The sequence below is a fragment of the Drosophila guanche genome, unplaced genomic scaffold (assembly GCF_900245975.1).
Source record: "Drosophila guanche unplaced genomic scaffold, DGUA_6, whole genome shotgun sequence".
NCBI lineage: Eukaryota > Metazoa > Arthropoda > Insecta > Diptera > Drosophilidae > Drosophila > Drosophila guanche.
This window is the reverse complement of record NW_022995751.1, coordinates 1,387,193-1,409,472: the sequence shown is the minus strand read 5'-3', so window position 1 is coordinate 1,409,472 and position 22,280 is coordinate 1,387,193. Positions and strand designations below refer to the sequence as shown.

The 22,280-nt window shown below is 46.7% G+C and overlaps 3 protein-coding genes across 12 annotated transcripts; 2 read left to right on the top strand and 1 right to left on the bottom strand.

Moving 5' to 3' along the window:
• Positions 1-757: 757 nt before the first annotated feature.
• LOC117586928 (DENN domain-containing protein 5B) lies at positions 758-8,203 on the bottom strand. 3 transcript variants are annotated; one of them, XM_034277289.1, is made up of 15 exons: positions 8,142-8,203; positions 7,337-7,798; positions 7,165-7,274; positions 6,383-6,795; positions 6,036-6,325; positions 4,907-5,981; positions 4,629-4,835; positions 3,748-3,928; positions 3,341-3,680; positions 3,148-3,277; positions 2,828-3,078; positions 2,624-2,769; positions 2,439-2,557; positions 1,994-2,370; positions 758-1,931 (listed from the first exon to the last, which is right to left on the bottom strand). In XM_034277289.1, the coding sequence occupies exons 2-15, from the start codon at positions 7,599-7,601 to the stop codon at positions 1,513-1,515; spliced, it is 4,323 nt and encodes a 1,440-aa protein (XP_034133180.1). In that variant the 5' UTR covers positions 7,602-7,798; positions 8,142-8,203; the 3' UTR covers positions 758-1,512. The 3 variants fall into 3 exon arrangements, with proteins under 3 accessions (XP_034133180.1, XP_034133178.1, XP_034133181.1); XM_034277287.1 differs by having other exon boundaries at positions 7,863-8,192; XM_034277290.1 differs by lacking the exons at positions 758-1,931; positions 1,994-2,370; positions 2,439-2,557; ... (3 more) ...; positions 3,341-3,680; positions 3,748-3,928 and adding an exon at positions 3,951-4,098 and having other exon boundaries at positions 7,863-8,191.
• Positions 8,204-8,983: 780 nt separating this feature from the next.
• Positions 8,984-10,952, top strand: LOC117587166 (protein phosphatase PTC7 homolog). Its single transcript, XM_034277679.1, has one exon. It carries the CDS (start codon positions 9,203-9,205, stop codon positions 10,145-10,147), a length of 945 nt encoding a protein of 314 aa, XP_034133570.1. The 5' UTR covers positions 8,984-9,202; the 3' UTR covers positions 10,148-10,952.
• Positions 10,953-11,504: 552 nt separating this feature from the next.
• LOC117587162 (GATOR complex protein Iml1) lies at positions 11,505-22,240 on the top strand. Of its 8 annotated transcripts, none has more exons than XM_034277670.1 (21): positions 11,510-11,687; positions 11,764-12,071; positions 12,133-13,214; positions 13,270-13,441; positions 13,499-13,919; positions 13,986-14,117; positions 16,329-16,478; positions 17,806-18,241; positions 18,301-18,475; positions 18,535-18,726; positions 19,096-19,170; positions 19,980-20,038; positions 20,309-20,416; positions 20,477-20,683; positions 20,737-20,834; positions 20,899-21,066; positions 21,125-21,285; positions 21,349-21,511; positions 21,574-21,686; positions 21,747-21,802; positions 21,861-22,240. In XM_034277670.1, exons 1-21 carry the CDS (start codon positions 11,636-11,638, stop codon positions 22,204-22,206), a joined length of 4,674 nt encoding a protein of 1,557 aa, XP_034133561.1. In that variant the 5' UTR covers positions 11,510-11,635; the 3' UTR covers positions 22,207-22,240. The 8 variants fall into 8 exon arrangements, with proteins under 8 accessions (XP_034133567.1, XP_034133561.1, XP_034133560.1 ...); XM_034277669.1 differs by having other exon boundaries at positions 19,977-20,038; XM_034277668.1 differs by lacking the exon at positions 19,980-20,038 and adding an exon at positions 19,453-19,517.
• Positions 22,241-22,280: the final 40 nt, after the last annotated feature.

Sequence of the window (22,280 nt, the reverse complement as noted above, 5' to 3'; positions counted from 1 at the left end):
CACATTTTATACATACCAATGACATACTTAGCAGAATAGCCTAATAACGGAATGTTTGAAGAATTCAGTGCCTATTTAAGATAAAATATAAATCTAATTAAAGACATATGAAAATGAACAGGAACACTTTAACGCCTTTGTCTGCCATTATGGTTATTTGGCTTTATAAATATAAGCATTTTATTGTATTCACTTTGATTTGAGTGTTATTGTTATTTTAAATAAATAACTTTAACAGTTAACAGAAGAAAATTGTAATTCTCACGCAAACTTCTATGTTAACTTAACAGGTGTCTCTTACTGGTATTTTCTTACAGCTTGATACACGCACACAGGCAAACTAAAGGACAACGGTTCTCCGTCACAATTTTTTTTTAAACCCGGTACTCGAAGAGTAAATAGGGTATATTTCATTTATGGGGAATAACGGATGTATGTATGTAACACACAAAAGGAAACGTTTCCGAACCCATAAAGTACATATATTCTTGATCAGCATCAAGCATTAGCAGTGGCTAAACCCACCCCGTCCCGCAGCTTATATATGCTTATATGGCCTCTGCCTCTGCAGTGCCTCTGCAGTCTGTAATTACGGTACTGAAGGTAATTATTGGTTTTATTAAATATATCTTTTTTTTTGGCAATCACAATATCTCGAACAGCTCTGTCAAATTGAATTCCTTGAACAGGTTGTTTGGTTGGATATTTAGCGACTTGCCAACCCCATAATATTATTAAACATAAACAAAATGTGTTTAATTGCTGTCTTTTGCATATTTATTGACTTTCAGTGTCTTAGGGTAATAAATTCAAAAATTTTTTGGCTAAATAATGTGGTAAACACAAAGCTAGAATGAATACAAACTAAAAACACCTTTGGGTATATCTTTTTTGCACTTGTTTAAAAAATATAATATATGATGTATAAAAAAACAAAAGTTCTTTGGTAAAAGAAAAACTAAATCAAAAGCTACCGTTGAAATTTCACTTTTTCGCACACAAAAAACACGAGCATAAAACATAGCAAAATTGACCAAGAATATCTTATTTAGTAGCTACACACATACGCACACAATTACATGCGCTTCATATATAGATCGATATACATACATATGTATAATATGTAGATTTTTGAACAACATTTTAGAATTTGTTAGTGGTAAACGTCTTAATTGCACAGTAAATGTTCTTAAAAATTCGATAAGGAATTTCTTTCGACTTTGGCTTAAATTTTCATGGTTTCGTCCCGTTTCTCGTTCCTTTCTTTTGGTTTTCTCTCAATGTTTGACTTGTTATTTGTTGGCAAGCATAAGTGGAGTTGAATGGCAAGGATGTGTAAAGGGATGAGTATATAATGGGCAAAGTTTCCTTAGATAAACCTAACAACGAATTCGAGTATTTCCGAGATTCCTTAAGAGCATATGTATATGAGTATTCTCTAGGTCACTGGTTGCAAGAAATGTCCGTGGGTTAAAGTGAGTATTGGTTCGGGTCTGATCTGATCGGATCGGATCAGCATTGGGATGGAATGCGTATGCCCTGGGTAATGGAGTTCTCCAGCACAATGTGGCAGTCGTCAAGCGGCTCCAGTATCTGAATGAGAAAGGTGAGAAGATTTCGCCGTCGCAGGAAACTCTCCTCGTCGTACATCTCCTGGGTGACTTTGGTAAGGGCCATCGGCTTGATGAGGCGCGTCAGCAGATGTTCTCGCAGGCTCAGGCACATCAGCAGCTGGAACTTGCCATCTTTGCCCAGCGCCGTGCCGTTGATCTCGTCCATTAGCTGCACATACAAGCGCCAGATGCTGGAGATTTCACGACGCTGTAGACTATTGCCACCGCCGCTGCTGTTGCTAAAGGAGGAGTCCATGCTGGAGGCAGAGTCCTCCAGCTCCAGCTGTAGATTCTGCTCAAACAGTTCCTTGACTTTGGCTAAAATGGGAAGCAGAAGATTAGGAGCTGTACTTCACAGATATCTCCGCTCTTTGGCTTACTAAAATAGTCCCAGATGTAAAGATTTCTGCCAAAGAAGCGCGCAGAACGAAAGCCACAAAGGAAAACCTGCTCCAGGCATTTGACCAGGCCATCATCGCCGCACAGGAGATTCGTTAGAGTGCCCACATCCCGGTCCCTGCTGGGCTTGTAGTGCCACTTGACAATAACATTCACGCAATTGCCCAACTGATGCTGGATCTCGGATGGTGCCAGCGATTCCTGTCGCTGCACGCTGGGACTGCGTGTGCGTGGCGGCGTGCGTGTGTCCGGCACTAGCTCGGCGTTCTTCACACTCGTCGAGATGCGCTGGCCCACCAGCAAACGCTCTGTGGAGTCATCATCCACGCCACGGCCCAGCCATCGGCCACAGGGGAATCTGTAAAGGTGGGAAATAAAACATTAAAATATGGGTCAACCAATGGGTGGGGTTTGTTTCTGGCTCACTTGTAGGTGTGTCCGGTGACCTCATTACGCATCACCACCTGCTCAACGAGCCACTTGTGGCTGGGCCCCGAATTGTCGTGACCAATGCGCATGGTTGTCAGGAGGCCAAGGTTCTTGTACTGCCCGAGAAAAAGGATTATTTATATACTCAGGGTAAGTATTTTCGTTTCTGGGTCAATGCTTACATGAAATATAAACTCCAGTGAGCCCTTGGGCACTGGCACACGCTGTGTCTCATTCATGGTGCCCGAGACCATGATCCAAACATTGCTGGAGGTGTGATAGGAGCCATACTTGCGGGAGGGGAAGATGACAACGCGATAGGGCAGCTCTGTGGGGCAACAGAGAAGGGTAAGAGATGGGTAAGGCAGCAGCTAGCTTGGACCTACTCGTTGTGGGATAGATGTTGGTAAAGCTGAAGTAATCCACGGTATTGAGGGTCAGCAGATGGTACAAGAACTGCTCCTTCTCCTCCTCGCAGCGCAGAAAGGCCGAGCGTTTGTACAGCGACCTCAGCAGGCTCTCATCCGAGAGCAGCGTGCGAAAGTGTCTCGACAGCAGCTTCTTCTCCAGCGAGAGACGCACCCAGGCACGGGTGTAGCCAATGTGCGTCTTAATATCAGCCATGGCCAGCACGTTTCTAAGCGATTTACATGGGATAATGTCAGTCAATAAAGTGGAATGCGAAGCAGCCATAAAAACTACTTACTTCACATCGAACTCTAGAGATTCTGGCAGCGGACACAGCTGCTCCAGGCCCACAAATTTATTGCGATCACGCGAACGACTGCGATTGGGGCTGGGCGGACCATCAAAGTCCGTTTGGAATGTAGAAAGATCTGAGGGAACAGAGGGTTATCCATAAAGGAAACGAATCCTTTGGATTGGTCTGTCAAACTTACAATCCATTCGCTTGCGCATTGCATTCCATGCCAGTGCTGGCGATGCTGTGGCTATGGCCATCTTATTGCTTGGACTGCTGGACACTGGCGGCGTCTGCTCCACGCCTGAACTGTCGCCGCCAATGCGTGCCTCTTGCATTTCAATGTAGGCCTGCAAATGCGCCCACAGTGCGGACTTTCCTTGCTTATTCTGCAGTCCATGCGACCAGATCTTCTCCAGCAGATCGCACATGCTGGCTATCAGAGTATTCTCCTCGATGCCATCGCCCTTGAGGCCCAAAGCCACCGCCTCATTGCCCATTTTCTCCAGCAGCATGCGTTTGGTCTTCGATTTGATGTCCTAAAAGAGGAACAAAAGAGAATGGTTTTAGGGGGAATCAATAGTCATGGATCATGCCTGTATTTACCTTTAAAAGACGCTCCACAAATGTCCAGTTTGCTTGGGCAATCAATGCTGGACTCACATCCGCTGTGGTTAGATTGGCAGACAAACGATTGATGGCATTGTTGCTGGAGGGCTTCTGGTCCAACGAGATCTCCCTGGCCCTCCACTTATTCCCATTCTTAACCCGCCGCAAGCTGTTGCCTCTGTTTTTTTTCCAGAGGGTTTTTGCGTTAGAGGATTGGTTGGTTGTTTTTTGGTTTAATTTTGAATGTTAGCCGCGAATGAATGTTGAATTTTAGTTGAAATTTTGACCAGAAACATTATAAAGGTGGATTAGTGGGGGAAGATGGTTCGAAATAGACAGGTTTATGATCTATTGGGAGTGCCAAAGCATGCAAAAAACGAATAAAATACAAATGGAAATGGTTACAAAGTGAAGGAAGAAACATAAAACGAAACAAACAAAACAAAGTCTCAATTAAGGCTTTGAGTAATGCAAAATTTATTGTTAAGTGATAGAAAAAATCAAACAAATAAATTACTAAAAGAAAATGGAATGTTGTAGAGTGGAGTGGAGCTGTTCCCCCTCCCCAAGATTGTTGTGGAAGACGCGCGACGGGGCAACAAAAGGTACATACATACATACAATCTATGGTCTATATTTTCTAGTTTCTCTGTTTTATATGGTGTCGTATAATTAACATTAGAATATCATTAATTTGATAGCCTTTTTGCGGGGCTTAGGTACATTTTGGGACATTTTTGTCTTTCTTTTTTCGTGGTAGGATTATTGGAATGTGTGCGAGAGTTAGCTGGGGGTGGGGGGGTGGTTGGGGGTTTGGACTTAGGCGTGCTGCTGTGGGATATAATAATACATAATCATAGAGAGAAGGTGATGACTACCTCGAGGCGCACTCCTGATTCAGCACGCCCTTCTCCAGCAGCGGAAAGCTGCGGAAATATGCCGCACGATTGGACAGAATCTCGCTGGGTGGCGTCACCTCGATGTCAATGCAATTGAGACGCTTCTCGAAGCCCTGCTGTGATTCCTGGCTGAGCACACAAGGCTCATAGCTGGTAGCGCAAATCATGTTCTCACCATGGCGGCGTCTACACCAAGTAAAAGGAGAGAAAACATTAAAAATGGAATACATTTCAGTTGTAACAGAAAAACCTCCTACCTCAAGAGCTTTACACGATGATCAAACAGTTGGAGCTGCTCATCCGGCAGCGATTCCCACATGGACAATATTTTGTTGTCAATCAGCGTGGCAAACATCTGAGATTCAAGGAAGCGTGACAAAAACGCACGATGGTGTTCCGGCTGATCCGAGAGGAACGAGGACTTGTCAAAGTTCTGCAACGTTTCGCGATTCGACAGCCACTCGTCCTTGACCTGATTCGGATAGATGACGAAATATTCGTACGCATGAAACATGTGCACAAAGCGATTGAGAAAGACCTCCCGCACAGAGTTATTGATGCGCAGATCCTGGTAGTATTGCTCCACGACCGAGAGTTTCGGTTTTTCGGTGCGTCTGGGCATGGGCATGGTGGCATCCACTGCATCCACATCCTGATAGACACCCACGGGGGAGGAGGAGAGCGAGACAGTGGGACTGCCCACCGGTGAACCTCCCTGAGAGCCTCTTATCCCGCCCTTGCGGCGCAGAAAGTCAGCAATTCGCGGCACATGATCGATCTTCGAGGGATGCGCCGTCAGCGGTTGATAGTCCACGGGTCCGCCGCCCGGTGATTGTCCAGGGCCGGACAGCGTGTAGACCGTTTCCTGCAGCTGCTGGAAGCGCTCCTTGCTGCGTCGTGCCGCCTGCAGGCCCGTGGGCAGCGTACAGCTCGAGATCATGGCATCGATGCCACCTGCTCCTCCCACTCCGCTGCCGCCACGCACCGCATAGCCATTCCTAAGACTTGGCTCCTGGTCGCGATCTCGCTCAATTTCGAATTTGTCCAGCACCGAGCTGATCTCCGCCATGAAGTCCTGCTTGTGGGGGAACACAGGTAACTCCTCCGGCAGCTGGATGTGCTTCTTGTCAATGTCCACAAAGCACAGAGCCGCCTCGCTGCCAATCTTATGCGCCGCCTCGCAACCGGCATGCAAACCCATCACAAACGGCACCGGAGCATCCAGGAAATGATGCAGTGCAGCGGGCAGAATGGGTGCATAAACATGCGGCCATACAAATGGAAAGAGCAGCGATGTTATGCACTCGCCCACAATCATGAGTCTTTGGTAGTCTAGAAAACAGAAATCAGTGAGGAATAAGGAAAAGGGGAAGCTTCTTCTTTTACCTGTGGAACGCAGCAGCACTTGGTTCTCCAGCAGCACACACGTCAGCAGCTGTATAACACACTCCACGCCCAGATACTTGAAGAGCAGACGCAGAGGAAAGTCGAGGAGCGGCAGTTCCGTGGCCAGCAACGGACGCTGCAGGATCAATGCAATGGCCGACAAATGCGGCTCTGTGGGTGGCAAATAAACGCGTATCGACTTGCCCGGCTGAGGTAGCATCACTTCATAGAGAATGTTATAGACATAGGACTCGAGACTGATGCCAGCACCAGGCTGACGTGGAAGACATCTGCAAAGAAAAGAAGATTAATTTGGGATTCCATTGAAAAATCTCCCGTGCGCGTACCTGTACAGATTCTTGAGAAATATCTGCGCTGCAAAGGCATAAGGAGCCTGACAAATGAGCGAAATGCTCTTGGCCACATACAACTTGTCCTTGTTGATGTCGTAGTAGCTTTGTGCGGACTGCGGTGCCTGTCCCGCCACCTTAAAGTGCCGCGGCAGGGAGCGACTCACAGGCCCATCCTGTTTGACGCGACTCAGCGAATGCGTCTGCTGGCCATTCGATAGCTCCGTAATGAACATGGATTGCAGCGTGTGAATGGCTCCACAGATATTCCGATTTCGTATCTCCTCGTAGAAGACCAAGCTGAAGCCATAGCATCGTTTGCCATCCTCTCTTGTGGTCGCAAACGAATGGAATCTCGGCTCAATGTTGTGTTTTTGGGTACGAAAACGCAGGCCCTGAGGCAACGAGAGCTACAGAGACACAGAGAAAAACGAATATTAGATAAGGCAATGTCTCAAAAGTTATAAATAAAATCCATTGATGGGGAGCGGTCGAGCGCTGGAGATTCCAATATGATGATAAGATGATTATATGGAGTGAGGTAAAAACGCGACGTATCGTCGTGGCCGTCTGCTGATGGCAATGTGGCATCAATTAAAAATGTTTCTGTCTCTGCTCCCTCACCCCACCACACGTATCAATGAGCACGCCGCCAGCGATGCATGAATTTCCATTGAAAGGGCAGCCAATTGAGCTCAATTGAAGTAAGGGAACCGGGGGAGACCGTGCCTTATGACTATGAAATATGAACAGCGGATTGGGTGTGTTTGTGGACCTACCATGCAGATCCCGTGCGCATCAAAGGGATTCCAGGCAACATGTTCGGGATAGTGGGCCAGGGGTTTGCTCTTGTATGCCCTATCCAGGGGGGAGCAATGCAGATTGTCCCCTAAAAAAAGAATGGAAAACTTTAGTCACTTTTCCATGGAATAACTCGGTATGGAGTCGCACCTGCAAAGCGATCTGGCTCTAGGCCCGTGTCCAGATCCAGTCCACATATCACAAAATAGTCGGCAAAGCGCGAAAACTGCGGATCAGCATCGCGCTTTAATTGATTCAACTCGGATAACTCGCCAGGCGACGTTGGTGATTGCACCATGGAGGCAGGCGTCTGGCTGTTGTTGGTGGTGGTGGTGGTGTTGCTGCTGATGCTCGTGGCATTGTTGAGCATCAATTTGGACAAGCGACTTGTAACGACATTGTCACGCGTCGTCATAGCTTCAGCTCCAAGCTCCTACAGCTCCAACCAGCGTCTTCGTTCGCTTGGACTAATGAGACTCCTACTCCGCCGCACGCACACATACATGCAGAGTTGTGTATGTAATACCGTTATGTACTCTGCAATTTTTTGTGCACTTTCCAATTTCCTACACCACCGTACACAACTGTGAGTCGATCAATTTTGTTTTGTATCTGCAATATATTATATTGTGTGTTACATATATTGTTATTATTTTTAGGTTTATTTTATTTTTACTTTCTACATGTGTGCGTGTTTGCTTGTGTTGTATGTGTATATGCAAAATTTTCGATGCCAATGGCACACACAGACAAGACAATTCGTTGTCTACGTTAACCAACACCAGCACAGGTAACACCAACACTCTACAACCACTTTGCGTTTGTTTTGGCTGTTAAGCTGGCTTTCTTTTCAAGCCTTCACATTTAGAACTGGGTCAAAAGCCACCAACAACAATTCTTGTGTTTGCCAAGAGCCACTAAAAACAACAGCTGCGTAAATAAAGTGCGTGTAAACCTGAATTTTTGGCGAAAAACAACAATTTGTGGACTGTTAAGTTAACAGTGACCACTAGAGGTGAAGAATCATCGATGACCAAATTTCGTATTTGCACATCTCTATGTAAATGCAAACATGTAACAAAATGTAGTTGTTGTGTAGAAACTGGGAACCTAACATGTAAGCAAACATGTAAATTAATATAAAATATATATAAATAAAAGAAAAGAAATCAAATCAATGAAAACACCATCCATAGGTGATTAGTTAGACGATAATGATGATAAAGAATTATAATAAATATGAATAATAACTTATGAATAATAATGTCGAAACCGTATTCTAGCCCCAATTATGTTGTAAAGATAGAAGAACTGCCCCCAAAGTACTCCGAGCTTATAATATATTCTTATGGTATAATGCTTATGCTTATTCTTATAATCCGCTTTCACTAATTGACAATGATATCAGTTAACATATGTACATGTGTCTGCTGTCAGGGGGGGGTGATTTGAATGAAAATTTCAAATACACATTTGTAAAATATAAGGTCATAAGGTATACAATCCAATAAAAAGGAGTATTGATAATAAGCAAAATTGATTCTTTAATCGGATTAAATAATTGTTTCAGTGGTGAAAGTCTAAGCAAGCTAGTAATATCAAATAGAACATCCAAATCGAGGAATCGGATTTAAGACTACGGTATATTTACGGTACATTTTGATGATGCAATGGTATATTTTGGTATATTTACGAGACCCTGACTGTATATTCGATCGATATTATCGATTTATTATATTATCGATATGTTTTATCGCGGTCACACTGGTCACACTGCACATAAGACATAACATTTTTTTTCGCATTTAATTGGAACGTAAATTGAAAATTGTGAATAATTTGAAGTTCAATCACCGAAATAGTTACTGTTGCAACACCAGGGCATGCAACTCATGCCTAACGACGCGTTTTCCATGCACGACAAGTGGTAAAATCGATATCTATATGTACGGAAAGTGAAAATCATATTTTAACGCGATCGACCAAACCACGAGACCACACTAGTTTTTCTGAGCGATGCATTCGCTTCACTGGACATCGCGTATGATATCGCGTGCCCTCCGTAGCAGCTTTTCCACACTCTTGGAGTCTGCCACCGGAGCAGGGGCGGCCAGCAAGGTTGGCGAAGGTGCTCTCAAGTCTGCCTCCCCGCGGCCACATTTCGTGTCTGTGGTCTGCGGATTCGCCAAGGACAACCTGCGTCACAAGTATAAGCCTGGAAAGTATGGAGAGGACTCCTGGTTCAAGGCATCCACAGAGCAGGCGGATGTGATGGGCGTGGCCGACGGCGTCGGCGGCTGGCGCAGCTACGGAATCGATCCGGGCGAGTTCTCCTCCTTCCTGATGCGCACATGCGAGCGCCTGGTGCAGTGCAGTCACTTCAACCCGCAACGACCCGTCAACCTGCTGGCATACAGCTACTGCGAGCTGATGGAGCAGAAGAAGCCCATTCTGGGCAGCAGCACTGCCTGCGTGTTAATCCTCAATCGGGAGACAAAAACGGTGCACACTGCCAATATCGGAGACAGTGGGTTCATGGTGGTGCGGCAGGGTGAGGTGGTGCACAAGTCTGAGGAGCAACAGCACTACTTCAATACGCCCTTCCAGCTATCCCTGCCCCCGCCCGGCCACGGCCCGAACGTACTGAGCGATAGCCCCGAATCGGCGGACACCATGAGTTTCCCTGTGGAGGATGGCGACGTTATACTCATCGCCACCGATGGCGTCTTTGACAATGTGCCGGAGGCCCTTCTGCTGGATGTGCTGCGCGATGTGGAGGGCGAACGGGATTCCGTCAAGCTACAGATGACGGCCAACACCCTGGCTCTGATGGCACGCACGCTGTCCCTCAACAGCGAGTTCCTCTCGCCCTTTGCCCTCAGCGCTCGTCGCAACAATATACAGGCGCGCGGAGGCAAGCCCGACGACATCACCGTCGTCCTGGCCACCGTGGCAATGTAAAACTCATAGTCGAGAGATGTTCCCTTAACGTCAATGTCCCCCCGCCAGCCCGTCAATGTCTCCAAAACTTAGTGATTAATGTTTAATCGTAGCCCGTACGTATTTAGTTAGCTTTTAGGAGTCTGTTTTATCGTGGTTCTGTCTAATGTTTAAGCTTAGTGTTGAGATATTTTGAATTAGAATAGAGACGAGACGTGAACGAGAACGAACGATGGCCATAACGACATCAACAACAACGACACGAACACTCCCCCCTCCACTTTCAATTGTTACATGCCCCCCATATGCCCCCCTCACACTCATACATACTAAACTAAAACTAAAATAACATTAAACCAAAACTAATCGTTGCGCATCCTGGAGAGCGAGCCAAACGCTGGATCTGAACCCCCTGACGCCCCCAATCAAAGCGAATGCAACGCCTTCATATGTATACATAACCCTCGCTATAAGTAGTAAAGAAAATCAAACAAAAACTGATTATAATAAATGCTAAATTATCAGCCCGAAATAATCTTTGTCGTCAGCGGACGCAGCAAGACGTAGGAGGTGGCGTTCTAATCAACAAATAAATTGCGAAACGAACCCGAGCCCGAACCCGAACCCGAACCCTGGAGGAGAAGGTGGAAGAGGAAAGGGCGATGCGATGAGGAGTCGAAGTGCATTATTATAGGTGTGTGAATTATTTGAACTGAGGATTATTACTATCCAGGCGAAAAATAACGACTGTCTTTAACAAAATTTACTGTCCGAATGTACTCACTGATATTTGCGACCCAATAAAATTATTCATTGAAATCAACAACCAATCAAAATGTGTTAATTTCTGGTCTAATTGTTTTGATTAAATTCATGGTCAAGCAACGTGTGTACCCCCTCCACAAGGGGTTCTTAAATTTATGCTCGCATAAACTATGAAGAGTGTCCATGCAACGTTGCCCAGCCCTACTCCAATAAACAGTAAACACATCGCAAGTAACAGAATCAAAATCAACGAAGACAATTAATGGAGTAAGAACGACAGCTACGATAAATATATTTATCTTATAATTAAACACTTAGTTTTTGCTAATTTGGCAACTGGTTCTGCTGTTTGTTCGTTCATGAATTCCCCTTTCGTATAAACAACAGCAGTTTGCCTTTCGACATTACACAGCACTAACATGCCAAAGAACAGGTGAAAACTAGCAAATCTTGTCTAGAATTGATTGATAATTCGGATAAGATTATAGTTTTGGCGCGGTGACTTATAACTAGATAGTAATGTCAAAAAGAACATCAAAATCGAGGAAAATTAATTATTTGCAGTATATTTAAAAAATGCTAGGGTATATTTTGGTATATTTTATCGATATTTCCGCGGTTACACTGAGCTCTAAACAAAACACGAAAGAAAGAAGATTTCAGAATGCGAATAAAACAATATTGCACTGTAAATTAAACATTTAATCGCGATTGCGTTTCGTTGCCCAACGCCGCATCAACAAAATGAAGCTCTACAAGCTGAATACACACACGCGTGGCTGCAACAAGTCGTACGGTAAGCAAACACACAAGGGAAAAGTGTGAGGCTCAAAATTGCGCAAACTTAACTGCTGTTGAATATTTTCATGCAGATGCGGACCTGGTGATGAACCTGAAGGACCATCCCAACGCAAATGTGGGCGATGTGGTGGAGATATATGTGCCAGACGACGAGAACGGCACGCATCTGCTGCTGCAGATCACAGAGTTCAGCGGCAGCTGTGGCCGCGATGTGATAAGCATCGAGTCGGGCATTGCCATTGCCTTTAAATGGCGGCCCTACTCGAATGTGGTGATGCGGATAGTGAATCCGGCAGATGTGGCCCTAGACTCTATAGAGATTACCTTTAAGGATCAGTACATGGGTCGCTCGGAGATGTGGCGCCTCAAAACTTATTTGGTAAGAAAAAAATGGTCACAATCCTTGGAAGATTCAAGATTTATGCCCTCGGCCCTTTTAGACGGACACCTGTGTGTATGTGAACAAGAAGATTGACTACAACGACATGCAGATACGCTGCCAGGTGTATGAAATGTGGTCACAGGGCGAACGTGTGGCCAGCGGCGTCATCACCGAGGACACAAAGATCGTCTTCCGCAGCAGCACTTCCATGGTGTACCTGTTCCTGCAGATGTCCTCGGAAATGTGGGACTTTGACATCCACGGGGACTTGTACTTCGAGAAGGCAGTGAATGGCTTCCTCACCGAACTCTTTCAGAAGTGGAAAAAGTTGAGCTGCAATCACGAGGTGACCATCGTGCTGTTCTCGCGCACCTTCTATGCGGCCAAGAGTCTGGATGAGTTCCCCGAGCACATGCGCGACTGCCTGCAGCTGGACTACAAGGGTCGCTTCTACGAGGATTTCTATCGAGTGGCGATTCAGAACGAGCGCAACGACGACTGGTGCACGGTGCTGGGGCAGCTGCGCAAGCTCTTCACCTCCTACCAGGAAACGGTGCTGCGCTATCACGAGCGCCAGCACATGAAGATTCCCCCGGCCACAAACTCCACGGCCACGCAGGGCAATTTCCTGGAGGTGCTCAACATTTCGTTGAATACCTTCGAAAAGCATTATCTGGATCGCACCTTCGATCGCACCGGACAGCTCTCGGTGGTGATTACGCCCGGCGTGGGTGTCTTCTCGGTGGACAGGGAGTTGACAAACATCACCAAGCAGCGCATCATCGACAATGGCGTGGGCAGCGATCTGGTGTGCGTGGGCGAACAGCCGCTGCACGCTGTGCCGCTGTTGAAGTTCCACAACAAGGACACCACGCTGACCTCTGCCGATGATTACTCCCTGCCACATTGGATCAACCTGAGCTTCTATTCCACCAACAAGAAGATTGCATACTCCAGTTTTATACCGCGCATCAAGCTGCCGCTTTTCGTCTCCGATCAGTCGCTGAACGCGGACGAGGGAGAGGAGAATGAGCGGAATTTCCTTAGCTGCAAACAGTCGGAGTACAAGCACAACTCTCTCTTCGATTATGATGCGTACGATGAGCAGATATTTCAGCCATTGCCAGCACAGAGCACCTGGTAAGCAGCTAGACTCCCTGTTGTACCTTGCTAATGAATCCTTTGCTCCTTTTAGCTCTCTTCAGCGCGTGGTTAGGGCCAAGAAGACATCGGTGCCGAGTCTGGAGACGTATGCGTATCGCAACAACGATTGGGAGAACCTCACGCCCACACAGATCCCAGCCATGCGACGCAAAATGTCCGATCCAGATATACATCATGGCACCTCAGCCATGCTGGCGACACTGGTATGTCCCACAAATGATTCCCTCTCGATTAAAACCCAACTTTTACTCTCCCCCCAGCCGGATACCACAAATCTCTCGGAGTCTCTCGCTTCTGAGAAGAACTCCCGTCGTACGATTGTCAGCATTGCGCCAATTGTGCGTCCCGGACGTGCGCTAATCAATCCCTTTGATCCCTCTCAAGTGACAATAAAATTGACTTCAAATCGCCGCCGCTGGACGCACATTTTCCCCAAGGGACCCACGGGTGTGCTCATCCAGCAGCATCATTATCAAGCAGTGCCAGCGAAGATCGCACCAGCGGGACAGCGTCCGCTGCAGCAACTCCACAATAACAGCCAGAACAGCACCACCAATAACAACGAGACTGAGGAGTCTGCCTGCGATGCGGGAGAGCAATACGATCGTCTGTCCACGCACTCCATGCTAAGCAAATCGGTTTCGTCGCACAGCTTTGTGATGGGCGATGAAAAGATGGACTGTGAGTGTGGACACAGATTGTATTACCCATGGACTTTATTCCCTTATTCCCCTCTGTCAATTGCAGTTTTCAAGAGGCGACAGAACTCGCTGCTGAATGCATTGCCCGCAAATGTTCCAAATCTGACGGCAACGCAGGCCAAATCGTATGTCTGGGGAGCCACAGGCGAGCAGGAGTGGACGCCGGCAATTACCACGGGTAAGTAATCACAAAACTGATTGAAGATCCTATCTTTAAGGACAACCCGAACACTGGCTGACAGCCAATTCAGTTTGGGATTGTCGCTTCCCCCGAATGGGAGTATGTGGCTCCGGTTTGTGGTGATTCTGCTGCTGCTTCTGCCGCATCAGAGCAGCGAGCAAGAGATGAACTTTACGCTGCCCGGGCAGCTAGCCTTGTTTTTGGACCAAATTGGATGCGTGCATCGCCTGCATGCCATCAGCATTGTCAACAGCAGGGACTCCATCAGCGCCGACTATCTGGATGGGCTACATCGACAGCTCAGGGCCAATGGTAGCATGCACTTCCAGCTGCTGCCAAAAATGACGGCCACAGATGCGAACGCGAGAGTGCGTTTCAGTGAGCTGCAGGATGAGGACTCGCTGTATGTGGTGTTTGCCAGGGACTCGAGGGATCCAGTGATTCAATTACAGGCGGAACGAGCACGAGGACGCCGCTACAGCAAGACGTTATTTCTGCTGCAGAAGGTGGAACCGCTTCCCGCTCTGGAGGAGTTCTTTAAGCTGCTCTGGCAGCTGCAGTTTCGCTCCGCTCTGGTGGTTGTGGCACAGCGATTTTTCTACCAAATGGATCCCTATCCAAAGTTGAGAATTAAACGGCTCTCTCACTACGATCTGATGGAGATATTTCCCCCACCGAATAGCAGGAACTTGAACGGCTACGAGCTGCATTTGCCCGTGCAGCTGGATGTTCCGAACACCTTCTGGTCGCAGGATACGCTCAACCATCAATGGCGCTTGGACGGAGCGGGTGGCGTAATGCTCAACCAACTAATGGCACATCTAAATGTCAGCCTGAAGGTGTATCCCCTGTCGGTGAATGGCTCGCAGTGGATGAATATGCCGGCCATTATCGAGTTGATAGCCAGCAATCGCATTGAGTTGAGTGTCCATTTGTACGACACCATGCAGACGTCCAAGCGGGTGGACTACTCCTATCCGGTGCACCTGGAGACGCGCTGTTTTATGATACCCAAGGACAACGAGATCTCGCGTACGCTGTACGTGTTGCTGCCCTTTCAGTGGTCCGTGTGGCTGAGTGTTCTGCTGACGCTGCTCGTGGTGCATTTTCTAGGCGTGCGTCGCTTTGTGCCGGACTCCCAGCTGTGGGCACTGCTGGGAGTGCCCGGCTGCCGCCTGAGTGGCTGCTATCAGCATCACATACGCCGGACTGTGAGCTGTTACCTGGTGCTGTTTGGAATCTGCCTGATCTACCAGCTGTACTCCACGAAGTTGATATCTTTCCTGACAGTGACGTTGAGCCACAAGTTGGCCAGCAGCTTGGAGGAGATTCTCCGCCTGCCGTACCCCATTCTCGCGCAGCCCTTGGATGTGCAACACATTGTGGGCTCCTTTGGCCATGCGGAGGAGTTTGACCGTATGTTTAGCCTCACGGATGCGCAGACCTTTGCTCGGCGTCGCCTCAACATGGAGCCGGGCTACATCTATCCGATTAGCAGACTTCGCTGGAAGTTCTACAACAGGCAGCAGCGTTCGCTAAAGACGAAGCTCTTCTATTTGTCGTCGCTATGCCATGGCACCTTTGCCTATCAGTTTCAGCTGCGCATTGACTCGCACTTCAAGGATCCGCTGCATCGTTTCTCGCTGCACGTGCAGGAGGCGGGCCTGACGAATGTGTGGCTGGAGAGTTGCTATTACAGCGCACGCCGCTTGGGCTACATTCGAGAGTTCACCACCGCCGAGGAGTTACTTAAGGATGTGCGTCCGTTGGCGCTCAATCTGATGGCGCCTGCCTTTAGTCTCTTTATGTTTGGCCTTTTGGTCAGTTTTTTTGTCTTTTTGGTTGAGATTCGACCTCAGTCGTGTTGTCGGAAAGGTAGTAGCAATAGTAGCATCCACTAACCGCACCCAAACCTTGAACCCATGAACCCATGAACCCATGAACCCATTACTCCTCCTCCCAATATTTATATTCAAATCGGAACCAAACTAATGCATTTTACGTAGCCCATTTCTAACCGCGCGAACCAGAAACTCAAACGGAAAACTCAATTTTAATTAACTTTATGTACCCTTCGGCGATCCTCCAATCAATCAATCAATCAATCAATCAATCAATCAACGAACTGCAATTGGATCTAACCCAAAATGAATGTCAAAATTCCGCAAACAAATTCAAAAATTCCATCCACATCGATCGTTTGTTTAGTTCTTGCGAGTGTGGCGGCGGCGGCGGCGACGGGCAAACATTTGCGGCCCATTGTCGAGAGCGAACATCCCTTTGGAGGCGACTCTGCGCTCGAACCGATGGCATTGGCAACCGAGTCGGAGATGGTTGGCAAAGGAAAAATCATCATAGGTTTGGAATACAAAATATTCACAAGTAATCGTACTTATTTTTTGTACAAAATTGCATTTAGCAAAAGCATCCACAAGCACACACAACACACACACAAACACACATTATGGTATACATTTACTATTTGGAAGCACTGTAGTACTTAGTTATGCCTGAAACTGCATCACATTTTTGTATATTTTGTAGCTGTAGAACTCGAATAAGGAACTCAAAGATTATAGAATGTACATGGAAAGCTCCATCGATTGAGCCTCTGTTCCCTATAATCCTTTGACTCCATGTAGCGGCCAGCTTGTCGTTGTTGCTTTGACTGCAGAACTCTGAGGGGCTTAGAGATTGTCCGTCTGATCAAAGCTTAAAATTGACAATTACTTCATCTGATATTTTGTATATTAATAGCGCAATTTTGGAATTGTTGAATAAGCTTTACAGAGCCCAGTTTGCGTTAAGTTTTCTCGGGAATCGCTTTTATTTGCTTTAATACCCTTAAAGGAATTTTTCAATATTACATCTAGAAACACTTGTTGTAGGAAACTTTATAGATTAAACTGAAAACTCTGCTAAATATAAGCTGAAACTAGAAAAACTAGAGTTTCCGTAGGTCCTGAAGCTCTGCAAACTTTAGAATTGTTTAACCATCTGCTCCATGAAGCAAAGATTACAATCAAGAAACAAAAATGATGAGCAAATAGTCCCGCCAGAGGGAATTAAGTATCTGCCGCCTGTAGACTGTACCCTTTGCTTTGCACTCTCCCCTCACCCCCTACGCCGCATGCATGTAGCACTCATCCCACAATAATAATTATAGCTTAAATCGTAGAACAAACACCTGGTAGAATGCTATGCACCAAACCCCCGCACTTATCCACAACACAACCCACACATGCACACCGCATCCACAGGGAGGTGGTTTGACTTTACGTGGGGAGCAGGCTGGAGCATGTTCCTGCTGCTCCTCTCAGTAGTTGCTGTTGCTGTAGTGTAGCATGCCACGCACGCTATCGCTCTCGCGCCCACTTGCACGCACCCACACCATACGCCTAACCCATCCGTTGGTGGCGGATCACAGCCCCCAGTCCCATTTCCTTACCCATGGGAGTCTCCTCCTTTGATTTTTTATTACCGTAGCTGCGGGAGCACCTTGGTCTCTCTCTTCCTCCCTCTCTCTTTCGCTCCTTTCTAGCTTAAGCGATTTATATTTTGGTTTAGTTTTGTATCGAGGCGTTGGCTTTTCTCTACTTGCGTACTTCTTGACACCTCACATACACCTCCCACCGCTCGCTCATTGTGGACATCGGCTAATCGCTTTTGGCGGCTCCGCTTGCAGGCGTTGACTGGAAGTCGCTCACCATACCCGCCTGTCTGCCCATAACCACGGACTACTTCCCCGACAAGCGATCGCTGCACAACGACTACGTGATCTCGGACTACACGCTGCTGCCGGATGATGTGAACCATGAGTATGCCCAGAGCAGGGCCATCTACCGCAAGCCTCTGTCCACCGAGGAGGTGTGCAAGGAAATTGTCTCGCAGCGCCTGGCTCAGGGCTTCCAGTTGATTGTCGGCGAGGAGCGACCATCGGTGGGGGGCTCTGGTGGCACATGCTCCGCTGCCGGTGGTCCAACTGCCGTGCCGGCCACCTCTGCAGTGCTGCCGGTGAAGCCCAGTGAGAGCAACAAGGAGTATCTGCTCTCCATTGGCAGAATCTTTCACAAGATCTCGCTGATTGGTTCGGTCATCACAGTGACGGGCTACAGACCCAGGTGGGAGTATGCAACATGCCCTTAGCTATGGTTAACTCATTGAAATTCTATACTTTCAGGCATCCGTATCCTCCCATCAATGTGGACTATAGGTACCGCTTCCATGCCCCACAGCATGAGACGTACGAGATCTCTGGCGTGAACTTTACGACAGAGAAATTGGAGAATTTTAACTGGAATCACATGGATCTGTATATATGCACGCGTGGCGATGTGGACTATCCACTGATGGAGGTGTGTATCTCTGGGTTATCTCTGAAAGCTTAAATACATTAAAATCTGTCTCCCATTAGAGTCTCAAGTACTGGCGCTATCGCATGTATCTGCTGCCACGTGAGAATATTGTGAGCAAGATTGCCAGTTGCCAGCGCTGTGACATATTTCCGGATGTCACCGTGGACAATACCAGCGAGCAAGTGGATGACTTTGTGCGGCTCATCGAGGCTGTCAGCAAGCTGAAGCGACAATTTGTGCGCAAGGCGAGAGTAAGATTGAAATGTTTCCGCTTTGGGGGCTGCGTACCATACGTATATCTGCATTCTGTGAATCTCTGTTGCGTTACCCGTTCTGTTACATTACTTAGAGTTTCTTCCCCCACGTCCCCCTGCCCAACTGCCAAGTGTGTCTTCTAATTGACTAATCGACCGGCCAGTGATGTCGATCAATCAATCGATAAGCATTCCCCAGAGATGGCAAATCTGTGTTCCCTCAGTTCACTTTGTTCCGCCTGCAGCATGATGAAACAAAATGAAACGTGAACTGAGGGAACAGAGCACAAGCCACAGTGGGCTCTCAGTTCCATTTGCTGCTTATCCTTGATGTTATTCGAGCATATTTCGCATCACTTTTTACAGGACAGCCCCACCGCCCACAGTCTAACCAAGCGACGCCACAGTACGAGCATTATATCCAGGCCACAGCCTACTCAGGTTATCTATCTATCTACTCAACAACAACTATTTATATCTAATGTTTAAGCTTTTATTTTTTGTTTGTTTTTTTTAAATATCTTATATTCCGTTTAATTTTCCGATTTGTATGCATTTTCTGTTTCAATTCGAATCCGTTTCTGAATTTTTACAATTAATTTGAGTTTCAATTTATTGATAAGCTCTACTGTACTGCTCTTTACCTAATGTTTTTGTCTCTCTTTCCAATGAATGTCTCTCTCCCTCGTTTCCTCTCTTGTGTCTTTGACCCCGACCCCCCAGGGACTCATGAATTCTCCGTTCCGTGAGCGAGTCGGTAGCAATCGATTGCCGGAGAAGCGACCCAGGTTTTTATATCGATTCCAATTATTAGATCTAAGGAACTTTCTCTTCCCCCCCTACCACACACACACACCTCCTACAAACACACAAACACACGCACACACTCAATATACACACTTGCACTCTATGATTATATTTTCTGTATAAAATTGCACGTTCCGCGCTGTGAGGGATTCGGGTGGCTATAGTGTCTACTACTAGGTGTACGAAAGTACAAACTGCATATAGAATTGGTGTTCTGCTTTGTGGGAGTAAGTCTCTCTTTGTGTATTGTTTTTTATTCTTTTGCCCAGCTATTAATTTGTATTGTATTCCTGTTGTTGTGCATCTCCCCCAAACCCACCACCACCACCTGTACATAGGTTTGCTGTTTGTTTTTGGTCTCTCTTGTTTCATTTACTTTTCCGTTGTTTGTATTTTGTACATATTTTTGATATAATTTAATTTGGTATTTGGCTTTCCAGCAGCATGACACTCCTAGAATCACAGAAAAGCATCATAATCTTATAAGTTCACCGCAGCAAAGGTTTGTGCCACACACCAATCCCACGCCCCACCACAATACCCCCCAATCATCATCGTAGTTGCAATCTAATACTCCAGTACCCAACACCAACCTTCCGCATACAAACCCGAAAATCCCTAACCAACAATGCAATTGGCTTGCCGAATCCTCCAACCACACACCACTACACAAAGACACATGTGACCCACACCATGGAAGAGGATCCATCAGCTCAAATGTGCCTCAAATTCCCAGACTTTATTAATCCTTCGTTCTTCTCTTATTTGGCAGCATTAATGCTCGTCCGAAGCTCGACAATGGCCGCATATCGCGAGTCTTTCCTGCCACGGATGCAGCCGCTGCCGCTGGACTGGCGGCCAGAGATGATCAGGACGATGGGTGAGTCATAGACGACTATGGACTCCTCTTAAACTGCTCTTATCTCTGTTCCTTTGATAGCTTCCCCGTGGACATCAAGTTCAGTCCCAATGCCACGCTCGTGGAGATCTTCGAGGCCATGAAGCATCCTGTGAATGGCGTGGGCTACTTTTCGCAAACCCAATCGCTGCCCTCCTGCACTTTTCTGTCCTACGATGCTTTGATGTGGCTGAAGACACGCCTGAACAATGGCAGGCATCCCTTGGAGCTGCTGGAAGCCATGCGCAAGTGGGTTTTCCTTATCTTTTTGATATTTTAACTCCCAATATGCTTTCTCGAAGGGAACGCATGATCTGTCATGCTTCTGGTGACTGGAGCAAACCCGTGGTGGCTGGATTTGTGTTTTACTACGTTGTGCAACAGGATAAGAATGCCAAAGGTAGGTTTGGCCTTTAAAAAACCAGCTAAAAATTTGCTTTTAATCTTCACTTGCCTCAAAACAGATTATGCCCCGCCGTTAAATGATTACTGTGCCTTTGTGAATGAATGGCTGGAGATAGAGTTCCAGGGCTGTAGCTTCCTGTGGCACGACGAGCCAGTGATCACACCAATACCCAATTTCCTAAGGGACTTTCCAGCACCGCAATCGTGGACGGATTACTGCAGTAACAGTAGGTTCCAGCTAACATCTCTTACCATTGAAATCCCAACTTCAATAATCTTTTATAGAGCGCGTCTATCGTCAGTCACATTTGGAGATTGATGTAAACCAGAAGAGCGATCGCATGGAGTGGGGACACGTGAAGCATCACACTGTGCTGCAGCCGGGCTTTGCATTTGAGATTGTCGTCGAATGGGTAACCTCCTCGGGTCCGATTGTATCCGATTTGGTGAGTAAACTAAGACCCTAAATGTCAACGTTTTATATGTAATCATTTTCTCTCCGATTAAAGATTGGTGGCTGGATGCGTAAGGCAAATCAGTTCAACTTTTTGGTATCGGTACCTGCGGATCCGATGGCCGAACCATTTACCAAGAAATCGGATCCATTGAGGGGACCCATATTCATTCCACTCTGTGTCACATTCCTGCCCAATGGAGCTGCGCTTTTCGAGGGTAGGAATCAGTGTATAGATTAATTGAAAACTTGAGCACATTTTATAAATGTTTTCCCGTAGAGTTTCCCGAGGAAAGCAGATCCGATCGCATGCTGTTTCTGCAAGAAGCCATTTTAGCCAAGTTTGGCTTTCTGCCCTGTGTGCTGGAGAAGAAGTATAGCATCGGCAAGGATGTAAGTGTAGCCATAACACCTATGAATGAAATAAAAGTTTAAATAAAACTTTCCTTGCAGCTGCCCAAGGAGTATCAGTATGTTCACTGTACAGGCAACATGTTTGCCTTGATTCGGTAGGATATTAAATAGATCTTCCATGAATCTCACCTTAATCTCTTTCCCTTTTTTCAGTTGCGCCACCAACAACTATCAGGTGGAGTCTCCCACGCTCCAAGAGGCAAATTTCACGCGCTGTGTATATGGCCACACGAACAACACGAATGTGCCCAAAAAGGTTGGCTTTTTGTGGTCCTGGAACCACATGATACCCAACAAAAAGTGGAAGGCACAAACGATCAACAACTCGGCCGATGGGGAACTCTTTCAGCTGAAAATGCTCAAGGATTTCCGTGAGTTCTGCTCGAACAGTGATCAGCGGCTGGCCACCTTTTGGTCTCACTGCCAGGAGCTTAAACGCAAGAATCAGTCATTCGAATTCAATAACAACAATAACAACGATGAGGTAAAGATGAAATAGATTCCTGCTTACCGGCAATCTGTATGTACATAAAGTTTATCCTTCTTTATACATGAATGTTACATTTTGAATTG

Bases quoted from the DNA above. Each gene is read 5' to 3' on its own strand.
- LOC117586928 (XM_034277289.1), bottom strand. From the start codon at position 7,601: ATGACGACGCGTGACAATGTCGTTACAAGTCGCTTGTCCAAATTGATG. The intron at 4,836-4,906 runs GTAGGAGGTTTT...TACTTGGTGTAG, and splicing joins CATCGTGTAAAGCTCTTGAG to ACGCCGCCATGGTGAGAACA. The intron at 3,929-4,628 runs GTAGTCATCACC...GAAAAAAAACAG, and splicing joins AATCAGGAGTGCGCCTCGAG to AGGCAACAGCTTGCGGCGGG.
- LOC117587166 (XM_034277679.1), top strand. From the start codon at position 9,203: ATGCATTCGCTTCACTGGACATCGCGTATGATATCGCGTGCCCTCCGT.
- LOC117587162 (XM_034277668.1), top strand. From the start codon at position 11,636: ATGAAGCTCTACAAGCTGAATACACACACGCGTGGCTGCAACAAGTCG. The intron at 21,512-21,573 runs GTAGGAATCAGT...GTTTTCCCGTAG, and splicing joins TGGAGCTGCGCTTTTCGAGG to AGTTTCCCGAGGAAAGCAGA. The intron at 21,803-21,860 runs GTAGGATATTAA...CCCTTTTTTCAG, and splicing joins AACATGTTTGCCTTGATTCG to TTGCGCCACCAACAACTATC.